Below are 24,306 nucleotides of genomic sequence, written 5' to 3' on the forward strand. Positions count from 1 at the left end.
AAGCCGCGTCGCGAAGCACTCGGAATTGTTCCGTTGGCGAGCAGGGGCATCCCTGCGGTGGGAGTCCTGGCACTGGGATGCGAGCAGCGTTAAGAGCCGAGGGCATTGCCCTGCTGTGGGTGCCTGTGTAACGCCGCTTCCCGTGGCCGTCAGCGAGGCCGAGCGCCAGGGCTGCGCGCGCAAGAGACGGTGGCGACTTCACGCCGCTAGGGGGCTCCTGTCCACCGCGCGCCACTCGAGCGCCGGAAGCGGCGGGGGCGCGCGCGCGCGAGGCGTCCCGGTCCCGCGGGCGCGAGGCTGTCCGCGCGCGCGCGCGCGCGCGCGGCGGCGGCGAGGTGGCGCGCGCGCCGCCGAGCATGGGGCGGCCGCGCTAGAGGTGAGGGGCGCTGCTCGCCTCAGCGCTCGCCATGACCTGCACCATCGAGAAGATTCTGACGGACGCGAAGACGCTGCTGGAGCGGCTGAAGGAACATGACACTGCCGCCGAGTCGCTCATCGACCAGTCCGCTGTCCTGCACCAGCGCGTCGCCGCCATGAGAGAGGCAGGCGCGGCGTGGGCCGAGAAGGTGAGAGCGGGCGGGGGGCGAGCGGGTAGCGGGCGGGGCGGCCAAACTGACAGCCGTATCTCCGCAGGGCCAGGGCACCGCGGCGGAGCGGACCGACCCGTCCCGGCTGCGGCCGCCCGTGCTCCTGTCCCAGGAGAACACGCAGATCCGTGACCTGCAGCAGGAGAACAGGGGTGAGGCTGCCCCGGGGAGCGGGGGCGGCGGCTTGCTGGCGGGACCCTGTGGTGCTGATGAAGGGGGGCAGGGGAAGCGCGTCGTGGTGGGGAACCGCCGTCGGCCGTGGCGGAGGGACGTTGAGGGAGCTCAGGAGCTGTCCTGAGTGCGCTCCAGGAACTCGCGGGTTGGGAACTGGTGGGAGGGTGCTGGAGGGTGATGTCCAGAGGGCCCCAGCAGCTGTGTCGGGGCAGGGTGCTGGGGAGCAGCGCGCTTGGTGCTCCAGGTGGGAGGGACCTTGTCGAGAGGATTGGGAAGTGCCTCTGTTTTGCCTTCTGTCAGAGGCATGGATGCTTTGGTGTGGAATCAACTGCCAGTGTCAGGATGGGAGAGGGGCGTGGGCCACCGACTGCGCTGGCCAGAGGGGCCGAGGGATAGCAGGAATCAAGCGGACGGCCAGTACTGGGTACCTCTGGGCTTCTGCTGTCAGTGCTGTGAAAAACGGCTTGCATTTTGTGGCAACGACATCCTGTGTTTTGCAGAGCTGTGGATCTCACTGGAGGAGCACCAGGATGCGTTAGAACTTATCATGAGCAAATACAGAAAGCAGATGTTACAGCTTTTGCAAGGGAGAAAAGGTGAAAATGCAGAACCAGTCTTGAAAATTCATCAGGCTAATTCTTTGGTAAGATGGGATGGGGACAGAAGAGGGCTAAAAATTTTTGTTCCCTATCTCTATCTTGCTTTCATGCAACCTTTGTTTCCATTCATGGAATATCTCTGCTCCAAAATCCGCTTTCAGATACTCTTGTCTCTTTACTGGTATTTTTTTCTTTATTCCTTTTGCAGCACTCAGGTTGTAACAATTAGGAGACTGAAAAGCATAACCCATTCATGGCCTGAGTGAAGGCTTGTTCTTTATGCACTAGGTGGTGAATTCCCTGGGTTAAGCTTAATGCACTTGATTATCTACAGTAAAATCAAAGACAACGGAGTTGCTATTGTCCTTGTTCAGTAATTGCAACAAAAAGAGAAGAACCACCTAAATCTCTGTGAGTTGCTTGCAGTATGTTTAATTCTTAAAAAATCATTACTCCCAAACATTTTTAAATGCAGATACTCATGCAGTGGCCTAGAAGTGTCCCTGTGTCCATGTTTGGTGCAGTGGCTTCAGAACTCGAAAGGTGTGGCTACTGGTAACTGCTGCCTGATTTACGTTTAGGTGTCTGATAACAATAAAAAACAATTAAATAAAACAATAAAAAACAATCTCTGTTTAAGGCTCCTGAATTAACTTAGGCATTTGTTAGAATGCATTTCTATGTGACTAGAAAACAGCAAACTGGTTCACCCTAGTGACACCCTATCTTGTGGGTTTTTAATTGGAATTGGAGCCAGCCTAACTCTTTGCACATGTATCTTTGCAGTGATGTTTTGTGTTGCTTAGGTCCTCTGAAACAGTGTAGCAATGTCTCACTTCCGGTGCACAAATTGCTCTGTTTTATTATGACTTAACATGACTAAAACTTGGAACATTATTCTATGGCACTGCTCTTGCTCCGTTTTAGTGGCATGGAAATGGAGAGCTGAAAAGGCTCTTTGATGGAATGTGCTTAAGACTTCCTCAATCGAGGCAAAATCTTCTGTATTTCAGATTAAGTCCATGAGGTTTTTTCCTACACACCGCTTGGAGAATAGTAACAACCTTTCAGTGCCTTTGAAGATGCTGATTATAACCATTTTTCTGTTTAGGAAAAAAAGTTCATTTTTTCCTTCCCAGAAGAACTTATATAGGTCTTTATTGTTTCTCCAGCTCTCTTCTACATGTTTTCAAAACTGAATTATCTTCTCTGTTGATAATATTTATCTCCCAGAGGCAGGGGAGTAACTACTGAATCTTTAGAGAACTACTGACTCCTTAGTGAAAAGAAACTCCAGCCTATAGCATTATCTGATGCCCTACAAAGTGCTTTGTTATAAGTTTATATTTTTGCATTATGTTAAAATGCTTCAGAAGCTCCCAGATTCTTACCTTACTGCATCTTGCCAATTACTGACATTTTTGTGTTTGCACATCTGAGTTCCTCTCTAAATACTGCATTTTGAAGTGGAATGTCTTTCAAAGTGTAACTGTTGCTATGTTACCTGTTGGAATTTTTCAGTGTTCATTATATGTGCACTTCAGAGTTCCAACAGAGTGTGTCAGAGGGTTAGTTAGAGCTGTATCTAGACAGTTCTGTAAAAAAGTGCCTCAGAAAGCTCTGGTCTTAGTTATTTTAGTTTGGTTTCCTTCTGACGTGGGGATATTTACTTCACACTTACTTAGTCTTGAAATCTCTTTTGCTTAATATTTGGCATTCTTACAAATCCCATCAGGTTTTTCTAATAAAGCAATATGAAATCTGCTCCACAGTAATTATATTTGCAAGAATCTGAATCTGTTGTCTCAGTCCTTGTCACTCTTCTCCCTCTCTGTAAGAGTGCCTTACCTGATGTGATTTCTATTGACTGCTTTCATTGATGACTCATGATAATAGACAATAAAGTACATGTATTAATCTTGAAATGTTATACATCTTAGAAAGGATTGCAGGTGCTTGGGAGGAAAGGATTAAAATAATCCAAAATCAAGAAAAGGAAACTAATATATAAGGGATAAATTATTACTGCTGCTTTTGCCTGAAGATCTTGAATATGTTATTTTTATGTCTTCCAGGAAATTGAAAGTCAAATAGACAGAATATGTGAGATGGGAGAGGTGATGAGGAAAGCTATGAATGTCGATGATGAGCAATTCTTTAAAGTTCAGGAAAAACTAGCTCAGTTGGAGGTAAGAACAGATACAATTGGTAAGGATAGGTCAAGTGGGGAGTCTCCAGATTTACTCTGGACTTCCTGTGTTTGTATTTCAAGGATTATAACAACCAAAAACTGAGGTGTGGAGTCAGAAAATGCAGAACATGATATCCTTATTTTGAGGTTTTGGTGTTTGTGTATCTGTATAAATAGAAAAAAAAATATATATATTACAAATATATAAAATACCTATAATATAAGTATGTATGAAGCCAGAAACAAAAGATAAGCTTTATATGATGTGATTCTGTTCTTGCTAGCACTGTATTAGGGCTTACATGACAGAATTGATGTTTCAATTATCTGTGAAGGAGTGGGGCTGTTTAAAGTTTATTGTCCTTTAATTGTGATTCAGCTCATTTCTATTGTAGTCCTTTAATTGTGAATTAGTTCGTTTCTATTTCAGCAAAAATATTGATTTTGCAGCTTGAAAACAAAGAGCTGCGTGAACTGTTGTCAATCAGCAAAGAGGCTTTTGAGGTGGGGAGAGAAGATCTGCCTGACTGTGAAGCTTAGGTCACAAAATAACCTTATCTCCAAATCTTGACTTCAGAGACTGTTATGAAAGTACCCTACAAGGATGGGTTCTGTTTTGTTCTTCGAGGTGTTTCCTTGTAAGTTTATCTTTCTGTGGGCTGTTTCCTCTGTGTTTTTCTGAAGTTGCATACTGTTGATAGCAAAGGCTTTGCATTGCTGCTCTGTGTCAGTAATTGCAGCGTACGTATGCTTAACAATGAAGTATTTGCTGTGTACTCCCTTATGATAGTTTATTTCCTCTCACATTTGTGGGTTTTATTTATGACCTTCAGTTAGTAATTCCAGCTGTGCAGATGACACTTAAATCCACCTTGTTATTAGCTAGAGAACATAATACTGGTCGTGATTGTCTTATTTGATAGAATAAGCAGGAGATTATTCAAAACTACCTTGTAAATGGTAGGTACACATTTTGTTCTGCTTGCACAAGGAAGGCATGTGGAGCTTTTGTTTTGCTCTGGAGAGCCAATGCTCAGTATTTGGCTGGCTTAACATTGTTATTTGGACAGCTGCTTAAGTGAGAGAACAGCAGATAGCCAGAAGAGCACTTCAAGTAGTAACTCCTATAAGGAGCATAGTTCACCTTGATTTAGGAGTGGAAATCAGAGTGGATCACCCATTCTGACACCTGGGTGTTTTTGAAGGACACTGCATATCTGACTAATTCTTTTTTATGGTAGAGCTGTTCCAGCTTTACTAGTGCTCCAAGGTTTGTGGATGCTGTCTAGCACTGATCTGAAGGCAGTGCACTCAAACCCTGCACAGAACACAGTGCCTTCAGATTAGAGGTCCTTGACCTCACACCAGTTTGGACTTCAGGAAGTGAAGTGAGGTGAGTTCTGCCTCAAAACTAAACCAAAACCAACCATGCGAACAGGTTTTTAGTATTATATCACAGACAAATCTAGTGACAGATGTTATGTAGTTATTGCAGAATTCTATATTGAGTGAAATTTAAGAGTTGCAGGGCTTAGTAATTTAGCAACATTGTGGTATTTTTTAATGACACTTTTATATAAAGATTTATGTGCTTCTTACCTGTGATCAAAGAACAATCTCCAAGAACAGTAACCATCTTATTTCCAATATTAAAGTTTTATGCCATTTTTTCCCTAGTGACAGTTTTGATAGATGCAGAAGATGGTTTACATTCCTGTGCTTAATGCAAGTCCTTTTGATGCAACTGTTTGGAATACCCATCAATATTGTTTGGTAAATAAAAGGGATTTCTGTACAAGAGCATTCTTGTATACATTGACTTTCTATTAGAAATTGTTTAAGAGAGAATAAAAAAAAAAGTGGGCACTAATTCCTCAAGTGTAATCTGTTTCCTAGATCCTGGGGATGTACCCAAGCCTTTCCCATCCTCTCTATAACCAATAAGGCTGCCTCATCTCTTTCAAAAAAATTACCATCATCTGAAATGCCTATGAGGATGCATTTCTGCCTTCAGCATCCTAGTATTGGTTAACATTCCTCGAGTTGAAGCCTGAAAATAATGGAAGCTACATAGCACCTGTTTTGACTAATGAATTTGTTATTAATTAATAGTAGGTCGTAATTAGCAGGGGACTTTTAAATACAGTCATGTTCTGGATCTATGTGTAACCGTCCAAAGGATCCTTAGGGGCCGACGCACATTTTCTGAAGAACTTGGCGCGTTGGCGTTGAAAACCGTGCTGTTGCCTCAGGAGCGACCATGCCGCTGCCTGCCCTGGCGCCAGACGGGTCTTGGGCTGCGCCTTCATCTCGGTGCACCCTTTCCACAGGCGCTGCCTGCTCTCCGGCCGCCATCTTGAGGGTGGGGCGGGGCCGCCGCGGGTGCGCGCTGAGGGGAGGGAGGGGTGGCGTGCACGCGCTGCACCTGTACCTGGGCACGTGATCGGCGCGCGCGCATGCGCAGCACTCTCCTACCGGGCCCCTCTGTGCGCAGGCGCGGCCCCGCCCCGGCGCTCTCGCGAGAGGCCGGGATTTATTCCTACGTGCTGTGCCGTGCTGCTCATGGCGGCGCTGGAGCGGGGGCGCTGAGCTGTTGGGGTGAGTACGATCGCGGCGGGCTTTGGCCGCTCCCCGTCGCAGTCCAAGCGGTGCCGGCGCAACTGAGAGGATACTGGAGGCCCCCAGATTCGGCGAAAGGGGTAGAGGGCACCTCTAGATCCGCCTCCTATGTATCTCTTGTCGTAGCCGCCTTGGCGGGGCAGAGGTGCCTGGAATCCTCGGCTGCGCCGATTGCAGTAGCTGGTGGCGGGGACGACGCACGCCTGCTCAGTAGGACGCCACTTCTGGGGATGGAATACTGGTGGCCACGGGTCGCTGGGCCGTGGTGGCGTGCGCACTACGCTTCCCAGCGTCCTGCGGGCAGACGCCCCGCCGCCGGGGCTCCTGGGGGTTGGAGTTAACCGCTTGCCGGCGTGGGCGGGGCCAGGCCTAGCTGGAACTCGGTTTCCCGGTGCGCTGCGCGCCGCCGCGGGCTGCGGGGCTTGTTGGGGCGTGCAGGCTGATGGGCGCTGGGCAGGCTGCGCTGGACACCCAGGGAACTACGGGCTCCGGCAGGCCGCGGGCGGGGACCCGCCGCTGGGACTCTTGGGGCTGGGCCTGCATGGCCGCCCTGTAGGAACAGCAGTGGACCGCGGCTCCCGGCGTGCTGCGCGCCAGCCCCACCCGGCGCAGCTACAGGGCCCCCATCCCTTTGTGTGCGGGGGAGCGGCCGCCATCGCCCCCCTTTGTGTGCTGGGAGGTCGGTGGGGCGACCACTCCCTCTGCCACGCTTGCCCTTCCCCCTGGGCCGGGGAGTTAAAGCGTCCGGCGCGGCCTCGTTCGGCCTTTGCGCTGTCATAGCGCAGGCCGCGGCCGGCGCCTCCGGCACACGGCAGCCCCTGCTCGGCGCGCTGCTGGCTGGGGCGCCTGGCACCGCCCCTCGGCCGGGCCCGCCACTCTGCTCCGCGGCCACCATCTTGCTGCAGCGCAGTGAACAGGGCAGCCGGGAGCGCCGCGCCGGACCTCGGAGCTCGTCGGGCCTAGGTTCCTCCTGAAGGCCTTCGACGTGTCTGGCTCGGTCTGGGTCCAATTTTCTGTTGTCTGGGTTAATAACAAGCACAGGGCTCTTCGCCAACTGCCTACCCATTAAGAAAAACGGCCTTTTTGTTTAATTATTTTCATTTTTTGTTTCCCCTCACTCATTCTATCTGAAATGTACTTGGAAGCTCTTTTTAACTTTTTTTTTTTCGGTTTTCCCTATAGATGTATTTTTTAACGTAGAAATGACCACTAACCTAGTGACTTTGGTAGCTAATCTCATAGCTGTCATGTATTGGTTGTGATGCTCTAGAGTTAGTATTTAGTACTGCTTTACAAAAATATTCACTTGAAAAGATAGGGAATAGTTTCTTCAAGTATCTAATAGCTGCTTTGTGCACGTATACTAAAATGATAAAATTTTATTACATGTATAGTCATTTAAGAGGTGTCTATTTCTAAAAGCGTATGTTTCAGTCCAGTAAAATGTGTATTCTTGCAGTTAACCTCTTTTTGTGAGGAAAATGAAATCCAAGACGTTTTTAATCTGGCTGTTGCTGCTGTTAGATGTTTTCTAGTTGTGAACTGCTTTATGTGACTTACTGTCATTTACCAAAATCCACACATGAAAGACTTCAAGACATGTACAGTTTCTTCCTTGTCTTTGCATTAATCCTTTCAGCTGTAAATACACAAATGCAGAATCCAGTGTGACTTGGGGGCTGGGCAGCTGCTTAGGGTGTTTACCATTTGGAAGAGTATTTATAGTAGCTGAAGTAAAGTAAAGAATTCAAGGCAGACACACATAAGATTTTATTTTTTTCCTATCAAGTTATGCTTGCTTGACAGCTTTGTTCTTGGTTTTAATAACGTAAGTGTAGTAAACCAGCCTTGTTATTGAATCGAACTTGCTTTTAAGAGAAAAGCTTATACCTTATTCCATTGCTTAACAAAATTAGCTTTAGTCATCTTTGGGCAGAAAAGATGATTATTCTATGAAAATGTTACATATTCTATGCCCAAACAAATGAGAACCATAACACAGTAAAGGTACAGCTCCAGTAGAGCCCTAATCATGTTAGCTTAATTACATGAACAAATTCTAAGTTCTTGTGATACAGAATATACCTGTTTCATTCCTTCTGAGCTTTGTTGGGGGGATGCTCATTTGAGATCTGAAATGCTGTCCAAAAATATTGCTACCCTAGAAGAGGCTGTAGTAGCAATTACCTAAATCTAATATGCAGGTATTTAAGAAGCCTAGTGATCCTGTTATTTTTGCAATACCTTTGCATCTTCCGATATATATTTTTTTATATAATTGAATCTTACTCTGCAAACCTGTCACAGCAGGTACTGGTTTGTGCTGTCCTCATCCACTTTTATATGTCTAGTGGTCTGACAAGAAAACTTGTTTCAGCCAAAAGTTTTTCAGAGCATTGACTAAAGGAAGATGCTTATCTGTAGGACAGGTCATTGAAATACAAACTTCTGTGACAACTGAGTGATGAGTTTGCACACAGCCACTGTGTGCTTTGGGGGTTTAGAGTTCTTGTTTGTAATGGCTGACTGCAGTCAGCATTTCTACTGAGTTAACAGTCTGCGTTCATGTTTCAGTCACTTAAGTTGGCCCTTCACTAAAGGGAATTCAAAGCTCAGTGTAACTTGTGAGATCCACTTTTCCTGCTGCGGCGAAGGAATGGGCTTTGTCCATGTTTTTGCTCATTTGTTGTGGGACTTGTGGAACTACTTGAAGAGTTGTGCTGTGATGCTTCATACTTTTAGGTTACTGCATGTCATGGTAGTTTATCTATAGATTCGTAGCTGTGGTATTTCTTGGCTGCTTTTGTACACAAAAATGCCTTCCACCTTTTTTCCAATATCTACTGCTGAGCGAGCAGCAAACTCAAATCGAAACTTGATTTTATTTCTTCTCAAAAAACGTTGTTTCTTTAAGGTTTCAGTTTGCCTAAGCCACTTTCCCATGAAAACAGTGGTACTGTAAAACTTCACTGGGAATTATTGTCCAGTTGGTATTGCAGTGAAGTTATCTTTGTTAAGTCATCTACCCAGATACTATCTATATGTAATCAGTGCTTCTCAAACACTACTTTAATAGGTCTGGAGAATGTCTCTGAAAATTTTATTTTGGGTGTTTTATGCTGGGATGAGTATGGCCTGTGTAGAACAGGCAGATGTAGAGCATCTGTGCATGGAATTGAGAAGTGTGTTTATTGTTATATAGAGCTATAGGTGCTTCAGGTATTGCTGGTTCCTGACTTAACTTTTGGAACAAAATGTAACAGGAAATTCTAATTCTCCCTCACTTCCATTCCCTATCGCTACTTCCATGGTCTGTGCAAGCACTTATTAATTAAATTGAGAAACTGCATCCATATGAAGTTATTTTTGATAGGAAGACTAAGATTTGCATTAAATGCTGCTGCTGCTGTTCAGAATAAAATTGCTGTTTTAACTGTGCAAAGTGATATCTTCCCTGAGATGCCTAACCACATCTAAAGAGTTTAAAATTGGAAATACCCTGTTGCTGGCTTGGAGATAGAGTTTATTGGGAAAGATGCCAACTGTGTCTGTAAAGCAGTGTTTATAGGATCAAACCTTGGACTGATGTGTAATTTCTTGAAAAGTGATATTTAGTGTTTGTTGTTTTTTTTCCCCCTATCTTTAGTATGAAGTGGAACAGAACAGAATTTACCACCTGAAACTGCTGCTTCAAGTTCAGATCAGGAAAAGAATCTACCACATTGTAACAACTCAAGACCAAAGAAGAGGAAACTTACACTGAAGATACAAGGCTTGATCTGAAACAAGAAGTTTGTGCCTACTCAACAGCTTCAGAAGAGCACGTCCCAACGCTGCTAGTCGTCTTTGTTTTCTCCAGTGCTGTATTGAAACTGCCCAGGGCACCAGCACGTGCATCCTCTATTAGCTTGATAGTTTTCTTGCTATCTTTTTTTCATTATCTCCTTCTCTTTCAATTTTTTTTCTTTTCCTCTTAACAATAGCAGTCTTCATCCTTAGAAACTTGTGCTGAAACAGAAGAATCGGCCAATACTACTGAAAGTGCAATATTTGAATATCACTGCGAGGTTGGTGCATGTGTTCTAGAAAGAATTGCATATGTATTTCTAAGCTAAGTAGGAAAGGAGGTGCCAACACCAATTGTAGTGTGGGCTTTTGTAGATATTAGTTTAGTTATGTTAGTTCTGTTGGTTTAGTAGTAGTTAACAAAGTTGTAGTACCTGCAGTATGGTTCTCTTTAGCAATACTTATAACCCTGGAGAGTTGGTGTTAACATGTAGTGGGGGTTTTGTTGTTGTTGGTTTTGTTTGTTTGTTTGTTTGTTTTCCAAAGGATCTCTGTTCAGTCATCTTTAAATCTTGATGCACAGGGTTCTTTGTCGTCCTTTGTGTACTTGTGTTGGTGGGGTTCATAGTTCTTAATCCTGTAAACTGACAGGTCAGCTGTTGGGAATGAACTGTTGGCAGTGGACAGCACAGCCAGGTAGTCATTGTGGTTTAGAATTTAGCCATGATGATGTAGCTGCAAGCAAGTCTTGTTTGTGCACTCATAATTTGTAGCCTATTACTACAAGTTTCTGAAAGAACAGTTTTGTGACAGTGTTCCTGATGATAGCTATAAATGGACATTGTGTTTGATTTTTGATTTTTCTTGATGCTGTTGCAACATGATGTTTGAAGAGGTGTAGGAATAAAACAAGCATCTGGAGAGACTGCTGCTATTGTAGTGTATCTTTCTCTTTACAGCAAGTTTCACTGCCACTCTGAGAAGTGTACCTTTGAACTTAAGTTGTCAGGCTTTGGGTGATTATTGATGAGTTTTGTGCTATACTACTAATACTCCTTTGAAGTCAAACTGTTCAAACGTTACCATGCAGTGGTGGTCTGAGCAAGAGGTTACAGCAGTGTGGTTTTCTAGCTGTAAAGTGGGCTACTCTGAACTTCACTTCTAGGCAGATTTCTGTCATTTTTCTGTATCTACTGTACCTTTAGTACTTATTTCCTTTAGTTTATTACTCAATGTCTCTGGCAGTGGTGAGTGTGTGTTTATGTGCTTACTTTGTACCAGGGATGTGAAGTAGCCATTTTGTGACTCACAAAGCATTTGTTGCACTCATTTGAGCTTTCAGAGTGGGTTAATGGCCTTGCCAATTATTCTCCTGGGAGAAGGTATGCTAATCTCTTGCTTTCCCTTCCCCCAGTCACCCTACTTGCAAGACCAACTTATTTTTTAGAAGTATTTCAAACTCTGGGGTGACCTAAAATCAAACATTTCAGCTATTGCCTTCCAGCAAGGGCATCTTCTTGTGTATGGAATGTCCTAGGTAAGGGTTCATACGTTGGAGTGATGCTTACAGGAACTAGTCTGTAACTCTTAGCAGCTTTGCATAGTACATTTTTTTTAATGTGCCCTCTGAACGTAATCCAGTGCGTAAAAAAAAGATGAAACTTCTGTGGCTTTTGGTCCTTGAAACATTTTAGGCTGGATATGAGGGAAAAACTTTGCCAGGAGAGCAGCACATCACTGCAGCAGTTAATACAGAAAGGTGATAGAACCTCTGCCTTTGGAGATTTTCAGGACTCAGCTACACAAAGGCATGGCAGCCTTTGTCCCTTGTCAAGAAGCCTTGGAAGAGGATTAACTAGAGTTCTCCAGGGGTCTTTGCTGGAGGTCATGTTCTGCAGGGCAGTGAACCTGATGATAACTATTACATTTTCATGGTTACCAGTTTAAGAGCAGATACCTTAGGTATTTTCAGGCCCTGGTGTGAAGTAGGGAATTTGTTTGGATGTAGTTAGTTTTGATCTAAGCAAGCTTTATTTTGGTGTTCTATATCTGGCCTATTTTATAAACATGTTGGTGGCTACATTTCAAGGACGGTAGTTTTACCAAAGTTCAAATATTTTGGTGTTTTTTATCTTAACAGTTAAAATTTGTTGCTTACAGTAACTTCCACAAACTCTTTGTGTTTGTTACTTTGTGGGCATGGAGGAAAGGAAGCTTATTTTAAGTAGTGTGGTTTGTGTGCCTTTTTTTTTTTTTCCTCTGCACCTTTCTGTTAAACAGATGAGCTTTGATCCAAACCTGCTCCACAACAATGGACACAATGGGTACCCCAATGGTACTTCGGCAGCACTGCGTGAGACAGGGGTCATCGAGAAGCTGCTGACCTCCTATGGATTCATTCAGTGCTCGGAGCGGCAGGCGAGGCTCTTCTTCCACTGCTCACAGTACAATGGCAACTTACAGGAGCTGAAAGTAGGAGGTAATTAGGCAACTATCAGGGCTGCTTGGTTGAGTGGAGACCGGTTTCTTTCACTTGCATAGAACATCCTTTTATCATGAACAGATGCATGCTGTTGCTTCTGGTGGGTTAACGAGAATTTATCTGCTGCTCCCTTTGAGATACCTTTACAGTGCTTCAGCTTGGTACAGCTCAAATTAATGTGGTTGTAGCCATCTGGAGAAGGTATAGTGTTAGATCAAGCTTGTGTAACTGAGGTGGAAGAAATACACCTCACCTACTCAGCATTTCTTTTTTTTAGAATTAGTTCGAAGAAGGTCAGTTGCTTTTCATGATGGGGAGGCTGCTGCTTCATACTGCTAATTAATGTGACAGTGAAGTTTCAAAAGTGTTCAGTGGCAGGTCAGAGGGAGGGAATTGAGGGGCAAGCCATTACAGTAGAATAGTTCATTAACAGCAGAGTGAGTAAGATGAATAACCAGAGAAATATTTACAAATAGTGTCCTTCTTTGGTAATGGTCACATGAGTTTTACTTTGTTGTGTTTGGCTAAAGCAGTGAGTTGTTAAATGTAACCATTTAGTGATTTTTAAAAAACCCAACCACAAACCAAACTCTGATGGCATTGTCATGTTTCTCTTGTAGATGATGTTGAGTTTGAAGTGTCTTCTGATCGCCGAACTGGAAAACCCATTGCTATTAAATTGGTCAAGATAAAACCAGAAATATTACCTGAAGAACGAATAAATGGACAAGTTAGTGCCTGTTTTCCTTATGTACATAACTTCCATCCTTTGCTTCAGTACAGAAGCTAGATTCATTAAGCATGCATATTAACTGCATGCAGTTATACAGTAATGTCATGTATTTTTGTTGTCCTGGTAAAAATTGAGAGGTCCAGCGTGAGCTCTTCCTTAAGTCCAAAGAGTTCTAAGAGTCTTCTGTAAGATTGAGTCTTTGTAGTGTGGCTTTCCCCGTTGAGTTACACCACAAGCACATCCCTAAGTGTGTAGTAGAGGGTACTGAGATTGGTTTTGTATTGAACAATGCTGCTCCTAAAATGACTAGCAATGGATTTCTTGTTTTTTGACTGGTAGGTTGTGTGCGCTGTTCCTCACAATTTAGAGAGTAAATCTCCAGCTGCCCCGGGTCAGAGTCCAACAGGGAGTGTATGCTACGAACGTAATGGGGTAAAGCTTACCTATTTTACTTGAACTCTTCACTAGTCCATCACTGTGGTCTATCAGCAACGAAATAGGTGCAATTTAATGTGGACAATTGATATTGCTAAGAACTGCAGGTTTTGGCCAAAAAAAGGCATGCTTTGGTAATGAACACCAACAGAAATGTTAATTTGACAGCTTCCTTGCTTTTATCTATGGAAAGTTTCATCTAGAGCCAAATAGTTGTTTCTCTCTTTACATAACCCAGCTTCATTACATTTCTGAATGCCTGTGTATCCATATCTTCAAGTTACAAAGCTTAGAAATAGACACTTAAAGGTGGCCACATACAAACAGTAGTGATGGCTCCTCCCTGGGGGTGTTCAAGGCCAGTTTGGATGAGGCCTTGAGCAGCTGAGTCTAGTTGAGAGGCATCTCTGCTCATGTCAAGGAGGTTGGAGTAGATGGTCTCTGAGGTCCCTTCCAACCTAAGCCGTTCTAGTTTAGTTGCTGTAACAGCACAATAGAAAATGAATGTTTTTGAGTGCCATGTTTGAACACTTTTTATTTACTCACTAAATTAATTTCTTTTGTATTGTAACGGTATCTGCTATTAAACTGTCATTCTTAGAAACAATTATTCTACAAATAGAGTAATATTAGTCATTGTTAATTTACAGGAAGTATTTTACCTGACTTATACCCCGGAGGATGTTGAGGGAAACGTACAGCTGGAAACAGGAGATAAAATAAACTTTGTAATTGATACAAATAAACAGTAAGTTGGGATTGCTTTTCATTCTTGACACTTTCCGTTTTTGTAGTCAGGCAGAATTCATGCCTGTTCCAAGAACTGAAATTACATTATGAAATACAATCTTTTGCTCCAGTTTTGAGTTCAGGTTTGCTGTGTATTTTTTTTTCCCTCTAGTACTGGTGCTGTAAGTGCTCGTAACATTATGCTATTAAAAAAGAAACAAGCTCGCTGTCAAGGAGTAGTCTGTGCCATGAAAGTAAGTGATGCTTTAGCTCTAAAGTTTCATTTGAAAAATCAAATGCTGTTCTAAAAAGTGATGTTGTAAATAATCAAATTAGGGCATTAAAAGCTATTAACAGTTTGGAGCTGTGGGTGTAAACTGGGTGAAATGTTTTAAACAGCTCATCTTTGGTACTAATACTCTTCTTAACAGAGGAAGTCTCGTTTCCATCTATGTATTCCTTGTGGTAGTCTGTTAGCTGAGTGCACTCATAAGTTTGCTATACTGGTATGTCATGGTCTTATCTTGTTTGATAGAAGCTGTAAGATTTTTGTCTTATGTTAAGAGAATGGGCAATTTATTAAACACTTTGTTTTGTTCTTAGGAAGCCTTTGGATTTATTGAGAGGGGTGATGTCGTGAAGGAGATATTCTTTCACTATAGTGAATTTAAAGGTGACCTAGAAGCCTTACAGCCTGGTGATGATGTGGAGTTTACAATCAAAGACAGAAATGTAAGACGAAATCCAGTAAAAACTGAAGACAAGGTCCTAGGGCTAACTGGACAGCTGTCTTATCTCAACTTGTACAAAGAAGGGGGGAGGAGGTTCTTTGGAAAATGTCTGTTACTTTACCTCTTCTCTGTATTTGGCTGGTTTTGTGCTTTTAGGGTAAAGAAGTTGCAACAGATGTTAGACTGCTGCCTCAAGGAACTGTCATTTTTGAAGATATCAGCATTGAACATTTTGAAGGAACTGTAACCAAAGTAATTCCAAAAGCACCCAGTAAAAATCAGGTGAATTTCAATATTTAATTAGGCCTATGTGAAATGTTGTATTGATTGTACAGAGTTGCAGTCAAACAAAAACATTCCCCTTCCCCTGTAACACTGCTGCAGAAGTGGTGTCTGGCCAAGGAGTAGAAGCTCAGACTCAGCCTGTCACAACCATTGACAGCAGTCATGGTGTGCAATTTTTCTAAAGGTTATGGACAGCAAGAATTAGGGGAATATGTTTCTTTTTCTTTAATCTTTCAAATACTTGAATTTTGTGGGTTTAGAATGTATCTTTAAAACAAAAGCATGGGGAGAAAATACTTCCTGGAATTAGTCTGATCTGTGGCTTCTTCCATGTTATAACAATCATGAGGTTTTTGACAGCGAGGTAACTTGACCTTAAATGTTTGGCTTTGAGAAAACTATACATGAGCCCTTCCCTTGAGGTTTTAAATGAGTTTCTGTTATTGTTTGGGGAGGTATTTTTGTGTTTTAAACAATAAGACTGATACTGCCTTTTTGAAGTGTTGTAAGTATGCTTCTAAACCTAGTTCTTGAAATAGTTTAATATCTTTAGCAATATGTGCTTGGTGCTTAAAAAAAAACCCAACCAACAAAGAAAATGCCTGGCATTTGGGTATGAACAGTGAATTACAGAATGAGGAGTGGTAGAAATGAAACATGGTCTGAGTCCAGCAGGCACTTGGTGACATCCTTACTTCTGTTAGCATCGTAATTTCTGCAGATCTTGCAGTTTCACTGAGTCTTGGAGGCAAACTAACTTTTTCTCCTGGGTTTTCTCTCTGCTAGAGCGATCCATTACCTGGCCGCATCAAAGTGGACTTTGTGATTCCTAAAGAACTTCCTTTTGGAGACAAAGACACAAAATCCAAGGTGACCTTGCTGGAAAGTGACCACGTTCGATTCAATATTTCAACAGACAGACGTGACAAACTGGAACGAGCCACCAATATTGAGGTTCTCCCCAACACTTTCCAGTTTACTAATGAAACTAGGGAAATGGCAAGTATCTTACCTTTTTAAAAGCTTTTCATCTTGAGGGGAAATGAATATGGGAGTTCTGTCTTAAAATAGTAACTTCATGCAGAAATCACTGGTGTATTCCATTGCCTTTTCTGAAATCCAGTCCTCAGATGACCACTTGAATTGTTTAAATGTTGTGCAATTCAGAATGAATGCTGTTCATCCTATAAAATAATGCTAGCTACTGAGTACATGAAATCATATTAGATAGTTAGACCTTACTTAGGCCTCTTGGAGTAGATTGCTAGCTGGTTATAGCAGACACAAGTAATGCACTTAATGAACTGTTAGTTTAAAAATTCGCATGCTTGAGGCTAAATAGGTAACAATTCCTGTTCCTTAGCAACAGTGAAAGATCTTGGGGCTGCTCTGGTTCGGGTAGTGAAAAGTCTTAAGTATCAAAAAGAGGTACTGTGTGCAGCTTTTGGGTGTCCTGTTTTTTGACCAATCAGTCTCTGTCTGAGGGTCCAGCAGAAGGATGGTGAAGAACTGTACTCTGTCCTACACAAAAAACTTTTTGTGGATTACAAGGACTGAGGTGGATGTGTTAATAAGTATTCATGTCTTTCCTTCCTGTACTTTGGAATGTTGGTTCTATTGCAAATAGACTGTAAGCTTGCCTTCCTTTCAGTTGGAGTCCAATTAGTGCTAGCGCATCACTATGATGTGAATTAGAGACCCTTTGCTTTAAGAAAACTACTGAACTCTGACTTCAACCTCTCAGGTTTTGGCATTCTAAATCCTCTAGCCTTCTGATATTTCTACTCTGGCTAGGTGTATGTGCCTGCCCGAACACAGCTGTCACTGAGGTGACAAAGTACTGGCTGCTTTTGGAAAGGTTAGCTGCTTTTCCTGAGCTAGTGAAAGATATCTAGAAGAGTATTCTTAAAGGTGGGGAAGTATCCGCATTGTTATTCAAATCCTGTCAGCCTTTCCTGAGATTCGCTAAAGGTTCTGTAGTAACTAGGCTGAACTGAATATGTTCATGAATTGTGTCTTGCTCAATGCCTCTGGTGTGGTTATGTGATTTGCTTCCCATAATACAGTCATCAAGATGATAGTCTTGTTTTAACAAACTCCTTTGTAAGAAAGCCTTCTAATTTCTTCATTTGTATCTGAAAATCTTAGGGTTTTTCTGTTTTTCTCTTAAAGTTCCCTCTGCCCTCTGGTTTTATTTCCTGTTTACATAGGTTCTTCTGTGTTCCTTTGTGTGTGTTATACTTGTATGGGTGCTGCATGCTTTAGTAAAGTTATCCACTTCAAGACTGCATTCTCTGTGTAGTAGTAACCTGAGGTTCTTTAACTGTAGTTCTTTTTGTTGGTGACTTAATTTCTTATGAAGAGTGAAAAGGGAAAGATAAATTTAAGTTGGGAGATGAGACAAGTATGACTTGTTTTCCTGATTGACCACTGCACTTGCAGGGAAGCATATTGCATAATCCAGGAAGTGTGTTCATAGGGTTCAGGCCTTGTGTTCAGAGTCTTAGATTTTCTACGGAAAAATGTGTACTTCAAAACTGTAGTAAAACTGTAATTGTCCACTTGACTATTCTCAGGGTGTGATAGCAGCAATGAGAGATGGCTTTGGCTTCATCAAATGTGTGGACCGGGATGCTCGCATGTTCTTTCACTTCAGTGAAATTATGGATGGAAATCAGCTCCATATTTCTGATGAAGTAGAGTTTACAGTCGTTCCTGTAAGTGAAATGAATATTGTTATGGGAATTTTAGACACACTGCACAGAAGTTCTCTAAAAACTAAAATCTGATTGATCTTGGTTTTCAGGATATGTTGTCTGCACAAAGAAATCATGCCATAAGAATTAAGAAACTTCCAAAGGGCACAGTTTCTTTCCACACTCAATCAGATCACCGTTTTGTGGGCACTATAGACAAAGAAGCCACTCCAGCCAAAGCTGCTAGCCCAAATAAAGGCAAAGAGAAGGTAATGCTGCTCTCTTCTGTTTGTGAAATAGCTGTTCTGTGTTCCTTAAAATCTGTCATTCAGCTATTTAAAGCATTGTTCATCCTGTATGACTTGAACTACATTGAAAGTTAATGACAACAGTCAGTGAAAACTAACTTGTGTGAAAGATAACAAAAGTATTGGTCATGATCATGTTGTTGAGGGTACTTCCCAGGAACCTGATAGGAAATTTTTCTGCCTCTTACTGCATAAGATGCTAGATAGAATTGGTTAAAATGAAATTTCTAGGCCTCAAAGAGACACTGGGTTGTTTTGTCATGGTGTTCTAAACAATGCCAGAATGCTTAAACTTCCAATAAATACTTACTAGAAATAGTGGAAATACTTTCTTTCTTCAGAAATACTGCCTAGTATCAGGTAAAGCTTCTTACTCAGTTGATACTGTGGTTTCAACAGTGACTGAGCAGTTACTGTAAAACCATTGTGGTTCAAAAGAGCAGTGCTTGAATTGCTTGTAGTTAACTTGTTTGCTTACAAATCGGACACCAATTGCTGTATTCTGATGGGTTTTTTGTTTGTTTTTGTTTTTAGGAAGCTGAGGATGGGATAATTGTTTATGATGACTGTGGAGTGAAACTGACCATTCCTTACCAGGCCAAGGATGTGGAAGGATCTACTAATCCCCAGATAGGAGATAAGGCAATATAACTAACTATACCATCGGGAAATATTTTGTCAGTATTCAGAAGCCATGTTAGGAAGACAGCACTAGTTACTGTTCTTGAAAGTCTGAAACAAGTGAGCAGAGCTGGGTACATGCTCAGTGTGGACCACTGGTGCTAAGCAGTGAAAGGAGGAAAATCACAGAGATCCCACCTAGAAGGGTAGAGCTAGTGCTAGGGGCTGGTTTGCCTTGCAGATATCGCTGGTGGGACTGCTATTCTTTGGAAATGTGGTAAATGTCAATGACTGACAAATGTTCCTGGGAGAACAGTGGCTAGCAAATTAGTTTCCTGGAGAGCCTAGATATTGATTAGACCTACACAGCTTTGAATTTTTTTTCCCTTTTTTTTTTTTTGTTGGCCATGGCTTTTGTGCTTGTAGTTTGTTTTGGGTTTTTTTTCTGGCTAGTATCGATGTGCATCTCTTCAACAGGTTGAGTTCTGTGTGTGTGAAGTGAAGAGAACTGGTCTGCAAACAGCTGTTTCTGTCAGAATGCTAGGACGCAACTACAGCTCTAAGAGGCTTTTGGGATATGTGGCAGCCCTGAAAGATAACTTTGGATTTATTGAAACAGCTAATCATGATAAGGAGATCTTTTTCCACTACAGGTGAGTTGTATTATGTTTGTATGTGAGAGGATTGTTTTGTTTTGTTAAGGGTGTGGAGTTTTGTAGTGTTTGTTTAAACCCCTTTGGACTTCACACATGTGCATACTTATATAAATGTTGGATAAGCATTGCTGTTTTCATGTAACTAAAAGAAGATTGTACCTAATTCTCTTCCTGTAGTGAATACTGTGGTGATATTGATAGCCTGGAACTTGGAGACACTGTTGAATACAGCTTGTCAAAAGGCAAAGGAAACAAAGTTAGTGCAGAAAAGGTGAACAAAACACATGCAGGTAAGACTGTACCTGGTATTTTCTTGGCAGGTGCTGATGGATAAAGTCCATTAATAATGTATTTACAGTTGGGGCTTAGACCCAAGAGGATGATGCTTAATGTGGGCACTGGTTTCTTGGAAGCTGTGGCCTGTGTTTCCAGAGAGCAGATAAGTGCAGACCAACAGTCCCGTAGACCATAGTGACTGTGTACCTTTTTTCTGTCCTCTGTGGGAGGGCAACAAGCACATACCTAGTAGAAGAACTAGCTAAATTAGTAATTGCACTAATTTTGCTGTACCTTGCAGGAAGCATGCAGATGGGTGTATTAAGGACTCGGGGACAAAAAATGCATGCTTAAAAATTACTAAATCATCACAGGAAATGGGAATGCAGTGGAAGAGGAATAAAATATTTCCATGAGAAGCTAGTGTTTGTCTGCTTCCATGTTTGCAATGTCAGTGTGGCCTTCATCAGGAAAACTATCATTACTTACTGCTGGGTTAAAGCTGATCCAGTTTTACTGGGTGGCGGTGTACAGCACCTCACGTATCTCACAATGCAAGCTATTGGCTTCTGGCCAATCTGAATCACTTAATTCTTTTTGAAATAAAGTGTAACTAGAACATCCTGTTCTGCCTCTCTTTCTTTTCAGTGAATGGTATCACTGAAGAAGCTGATCCAACTGTTTACTCTGGTAAAGTAATTCGTCCTTTGAGGAGTGTAGATCCCACACAAACCGAATACCAGGGCATGATTGAGGTCATGGAGGATGGTAAGATAATTTGCTTTTAAATTGTAAGTGTTCCTGTGTTCCTTTCACAGATACACAGGAAGCATAGAAGTATAATCAACTGGAAATAGGTGTTGAGGATTACATTCACACTGTGGGGACTGTATTCATACTAAGCTGACAGTAAAAGTAGCATTTCTAATATTGGAAATCAATTGTGACAGGCAGGAAAGCAGGCTGCTGAATTTTGCCTTGTGTTTTACCCTCTAGGTGAGATGAAAGGAGAGGTCTATCCATTTGGAATTGTTGGAATGGCAAACAAAGGTGATTGTCTGCAGAAGGGAGAGACAGTTAAGTTTCAGCTCTGTGTCCTTGGTCAGAACGGGCAGACAATGGCTGTTAACATCACACCATTCCGCAGAGCCACAGTGGAATGTGTGAAGGATCAGGTGAGTGGCTGCTGCTGTGAGGACAAGATGCATGTTAATAGAAATTGTTGCTTAACTTGGCATAGGGCAGGTAAGAACTAGTTAACTGTATCTCAGAATGGTTAGAAAATCAAGTGCTGTGAAAGGGCTGCAGAATAACTGTAAAGACAGAGGGCTAAGCTCTAGTCACTCATGGAGAGGCTAGGTGAGTTTGGGCAGTAGAATGGTAAATGGAAATAACTGACCTCTTACCAGAGACCACAGAATGGAGTCAGTTCTGCTGTGTAACTTTGAAGTCTTAGGGCATGCAGTGGTGCTTTCAGAACTTGTTCTGTGTGCTTTAGGGTTTAAATGTGACTTGACAACCCCAAGAAGAGTGTTTCTACAGAACAGAATGTTCTGTTCAGTGGTGAAATTTCATTCCTGCTTCTATTAGACGCTTCAGAGGTTTTTTTCCCTAGAAGTACTTAAACTTCAAGAGTGATTTAAGTCATTGTATCTGTTTGGATCAAGAAGAACTTGTGATGTGTTTGGTTTTCAGTTTGGTTTCATTAACTACGAAGTGGGTGACAGCAAAAAGCTCTTCTTCCATGTCAAAGAAGTTCAGGATGGTGTGGAGCTGCAGGCTGGGGATGAAGTGGAGTTCTCTGTAATCCTGAATCAGCGCACAGGAAAATGCAGTGCCTGTAATGTCTGGCGTGTCTGGTGAGGATCTAGAATTGAAATGATACCACCTAGCATGCCCCCTGCATCACTGCAGGGGAGCACAAGCTGCTCCTAAACTGAGCTCAGCTGCTCCACTGGCCTGAAAATGGCCAGCACCTGTAGTGCCCAGTGCAGCAGCAGAGCTCTCAGCTGATTTAACTAGAGTTAGCTTGCCTCTTTTTTTTTTTTCATCTGTTCTTAAGAAGCTCCCCTCTATCACAAGAACTTGAGTACAGCCTTCTGAGTTGAAATTAGTGAATGATTAAAAACTGATGGTATTCCTCTGTAGTTGCTGGCTTGTCTGGCCAGGGTAGCACTATATAGCATTTCCACCTGTTTCCTCAAGAGCAACTTTCATTTTTAAACAGAAAAGCAAGTGTTGTTAGGCACTCTTTTGCATGCCTTTTTGTAAGGGGGATGGATAGGGTTGTTTGATTTTTTTGAACTACTTACACTTGTGGAGAGAACTGCACAATTTGCATTTTGCTTAAGCTTGAGATAGCACTTCTACAGGAAGCTAACTTTTTTTTTTTTTCCCCTCTCAAAATTTCCTGCTCTCATCATCGAAAGAGGTTCTATGCCATTATGTACTGGCAAATTGTAAGCCTTTTACAGTTGCAGTAAAAAAGGGAACAGAAATGCAGGGAATAATACCTGTGTGCATGAAAGTAAGTGCAGCCTCTGCTCACTAAAGAACACCCACTCCAGAATGCTGCTTGAGCTACTGCTAGTTCAGAGTCCTGTGGTTAAAGTCCTGGTTTTGAGGTGGATGTTGTGCCATCCTGGAGGTCTGCTTCCACACAGGACAGGTTGTGCTAGTGGGTTAATGGGGATGGTGTCTGTAAGCTGGGCAGCTTACACCATCCCTGGGAAGCCATCAGTGCTCTGTGTGGTTGCCTCTTCCAGCGAAGGTGCGAAGGCCGTGGCGGCTCCGCGCCCCGACAGACTCGTTAACCGTTTAAAGAGCATTAATCTGGACGATGCCAATGCTCCTCGTCTCACAGTTCTTCGTCAGCCCAGGGGACCGGATAATTCAAAGGTATGTGAGATGAAAATGGGCTGGCTTGCAGAACAGCTGCTGTCTGTTTTAACTTTGATAAGCCTGAACTCTTTGGAACATGGGCTCTGCTTTCATGCCTTAGTGACCTAGTCACTGTTGTGAGAGATGAGGTTATCTTGGTGGTAAGTGAGGGGTGCTGTACCCTGTGTCAGTAACTTGTGCACACAGTATAGAAACAGCTGATGCTGCTTGTGTCCTAGCCAGTAATGGCTGACTTTGTTTTTTCTTTTATAAACCTCCTGTTCTCCTTTTCAGAGATAGCAGGTGAAATAGTTCTTCGTAAACTTAGCTTACACATAGGGTTCTGCCACCACTCACTAAGCAGAAGTAGTAAAGTGTCTGGAATCTGAATTATCTGGGACTATAAAGAGCAGCCCACAGAGCCTGTTTTATTACTGCCTCTGTTTCTGAAGACAGATGTGGATAATGAGAAATGTGCTAATGCTGGAACAAAACAGCTTTACTTTTGGTGGTGGTGCTAGAGCTAAAAGTTTGTATTGTTTTCCTTGCAGGGATTTGGTGCAGAGAGAAAGATCCGTCAAGCTGGTGTTATAGACTGATCCACAAAACCCGTACCTGATGTACAACTGAGTGGTTGGGGCTGGTGAAGGGTACCGAGTATCTCCCTGTTCATCCCTTCCTCCAAATTCTAAGAAGCTATTACACCGGTTTTAACACCTTCTCATGTTATGTTTAAAATAAATTTATGAAACCATTTTAAAATTCTTCACAGTTGCATTCTGGAGAACTTAAAGGTGGCGCCTTATAGTATCACATTTTAGAAGCTTGTTTTGAATGGTGCATTTAACGCAACTGGTAACTGCAAATCTACATTGCCTATGTGAGTAAACATTATAGACAGCTCTACTCTGGTAGACCTTATGGAATTCTGCACTACAGTTCTCTAGGCTTTATTTTTTGTTATTTTGGCCAAGGTATTACTCTGCCTTAGTGCTCAATTGTGTTGTCTTTCCTTCCAAGTGGAAGGCTCATGTCAGCTCAAATTCTGAGGACCATATGAGGATGGAATAAGTTCAACTTTATATATAACCTGTATGGACAGTAAAAGAACTTCAGTTGATGGCCAAATCCAGTGTTTTCATACTTCATTTAACTTGAGTCCTTTAGCCAGCAAAGTTACTAGAACTTGGTGAACGTCTCTTTCTGGAGTAGACGACTTTTTGTACTGTTCTGAAACACATGCAGTGCAGAATTTCATAAGGCTGAGGTGTGCCATCAGTGTGGTAATTTAAATATATTTAAAACAATGCACAAATCTGCTGCTGCTTAGAACACTGCAGCTTCTAAACCCAGTTTCTTTTTCTGATTTAAATTTAAGAAGAAAGAAGTTGTGCCTGAAGTGAATACTTTTTTTTTTTTTTTTTTTTTTTTTTTTTTTTGCAGCCAGCACCCAGTGTACTGTAAAAGAATAAATACTTAGGCTTTCCATAGCTGTATTGAGACTTTCATCAAGGTGAA

The 24,306-nt window shown here is 42.5% G+C and overlaps 2 protein-coding genes across 3 annotated transcripts; both read left to right on the top strand.

Annotated features, from left to right (window-relative positions):
* Positions 1 to 388: 388 nt before the first annotated feature.
* On the top strand, positions 389 to 5,408 carry SIKE1 (suppressor of IKBKE 1). 2 transcript variants are annotated; one of them, XM_054395881.1, is made up of 5 exons: positions 389 to 587; positions 634 to 739; positions 1,262 to 1,404; positions 3,436 to 3,549; positions 4,002 to 5,408. In XM_054395881.1, exons 1-5 carry the CDS (start codon positions 408 to 410, stop codon positions 4,089 to 4,091), a joined length of 633 nt encoding a protein of 210 aa, XP_054251856.1. In that variant the 5' UTR covers positions 389 to 407; the 3' UTR covers positions 4,092 to 5,408. The 2 variants fall into 2 exon arrangements, with proteins under 2 accessions (XP_054251856.1, XP_054251857.1); XM_054395882.1 differs by having other exon boundaries at positions 389 to 566.
* Positions 5,409 to 6,083: 675 nt separating this feature from the next.
* Positions 6,084 to 24,187, top strand: CSDE1 (cold shock domain containing E1). Its single transcript, XM_054395877.1, has 20 exons — positions 6,084 to 6,149; positions 9,817 to 10,237; positions 12,237 to 12,435; positions 13,059 to 13,168; positions 13,511 to 13,603; positions 14,257 to 14,354; positions 14,508 to 14,589; positions 14,939 to 15,067; positions 15,223 to 15,348; positions 16,138 to 16,350; positions 17,928 to 18,068; positions 18,158 to 18,316; positions 18,890 to 18,997; positions 19,454 to 19,629; positions 19,810 to 19,922; positions 20,557 to 20,676; positions 20,905 to 21,083; positions 21,604 to 21,767; positions 22,674 to 22,806; positions 23,340 to 24,187. Exons 3-20 carry the CDS (start codon positions 12,237 to 12,239, stop codon positions 23,385 to 23,387), a joined length of 2,391 nt encoding a protein of 796 aa, XP_054251852.1. The 5' UTR covers positions 6,084 to 6,149; positions 9,817 to 10,237; the 3' UTR covers positions 23,388 to 24,187.
* Positions 24,188 to 24,306: the final 119 nt, after the last annotated feature.

This window comes from Indicator indicator, chromosome 35 (genome assembly GCF_027791375.1).
Source record: "Indicator indicator isolate 239-I01 chromosome 35, UM_Iind_1.1, whole genome shotgun sequence".
In the NCBI taxonomy this organism is placed as follows: domain Eukaryota; kingdom Metazoa; phylum Chordata; class Aves; order Piciformes; family Indicatoridae; genus Indicator; species Indicator indicator.

Excerpts from the sequence above, each read along its gene's own strand:
- SIKE1 (XM_054395881.1), top strand. The coding sequence starts at position 408 with ATGACCTGCACCATCGAGAAGATTCTGACGGACGCGAAGACGCTGCTG. Across the intron at positions 740-1,261 it reads CCTGCAGCAGGAGAACAGGG|AGCTGTGGATCTCACTGGAG; the intron begins GTGAGGCTGCCC and ends TGTGTTTTGCAG. Across the intron at positions 3,550-4,001 it reads AAAAACTAGCTCAGTTGGAG|CTTGAAAACAAAGAGCTGCG; the intron begins GTAAGAACAGAT and ends TTGATTTTGCAG.
- CSDE1 (XM_054395877.1), top strand. The coding sequence starts at position 12,237 with ATGAGCTTTGATCCAAACCTGCTCCACAACAATGGACACAATGGGTAC. Across the intron at positions 15,349-16,137 it reads AAGCACCCAGTAAAAATCAG|AGCGATCCATTACCTGGCCG; the intron begins GTGAATTTCAAT and ends TCTCTCTGCTAG. Across the intron at positions 21,768-22,673 it reads TGTAATGTCTGGCGTGTCTG|CGAAGGTGCGAAGGCCGTGG; the intron begins GTGAGGATCTAG and ends TGCCTCTTCCAG.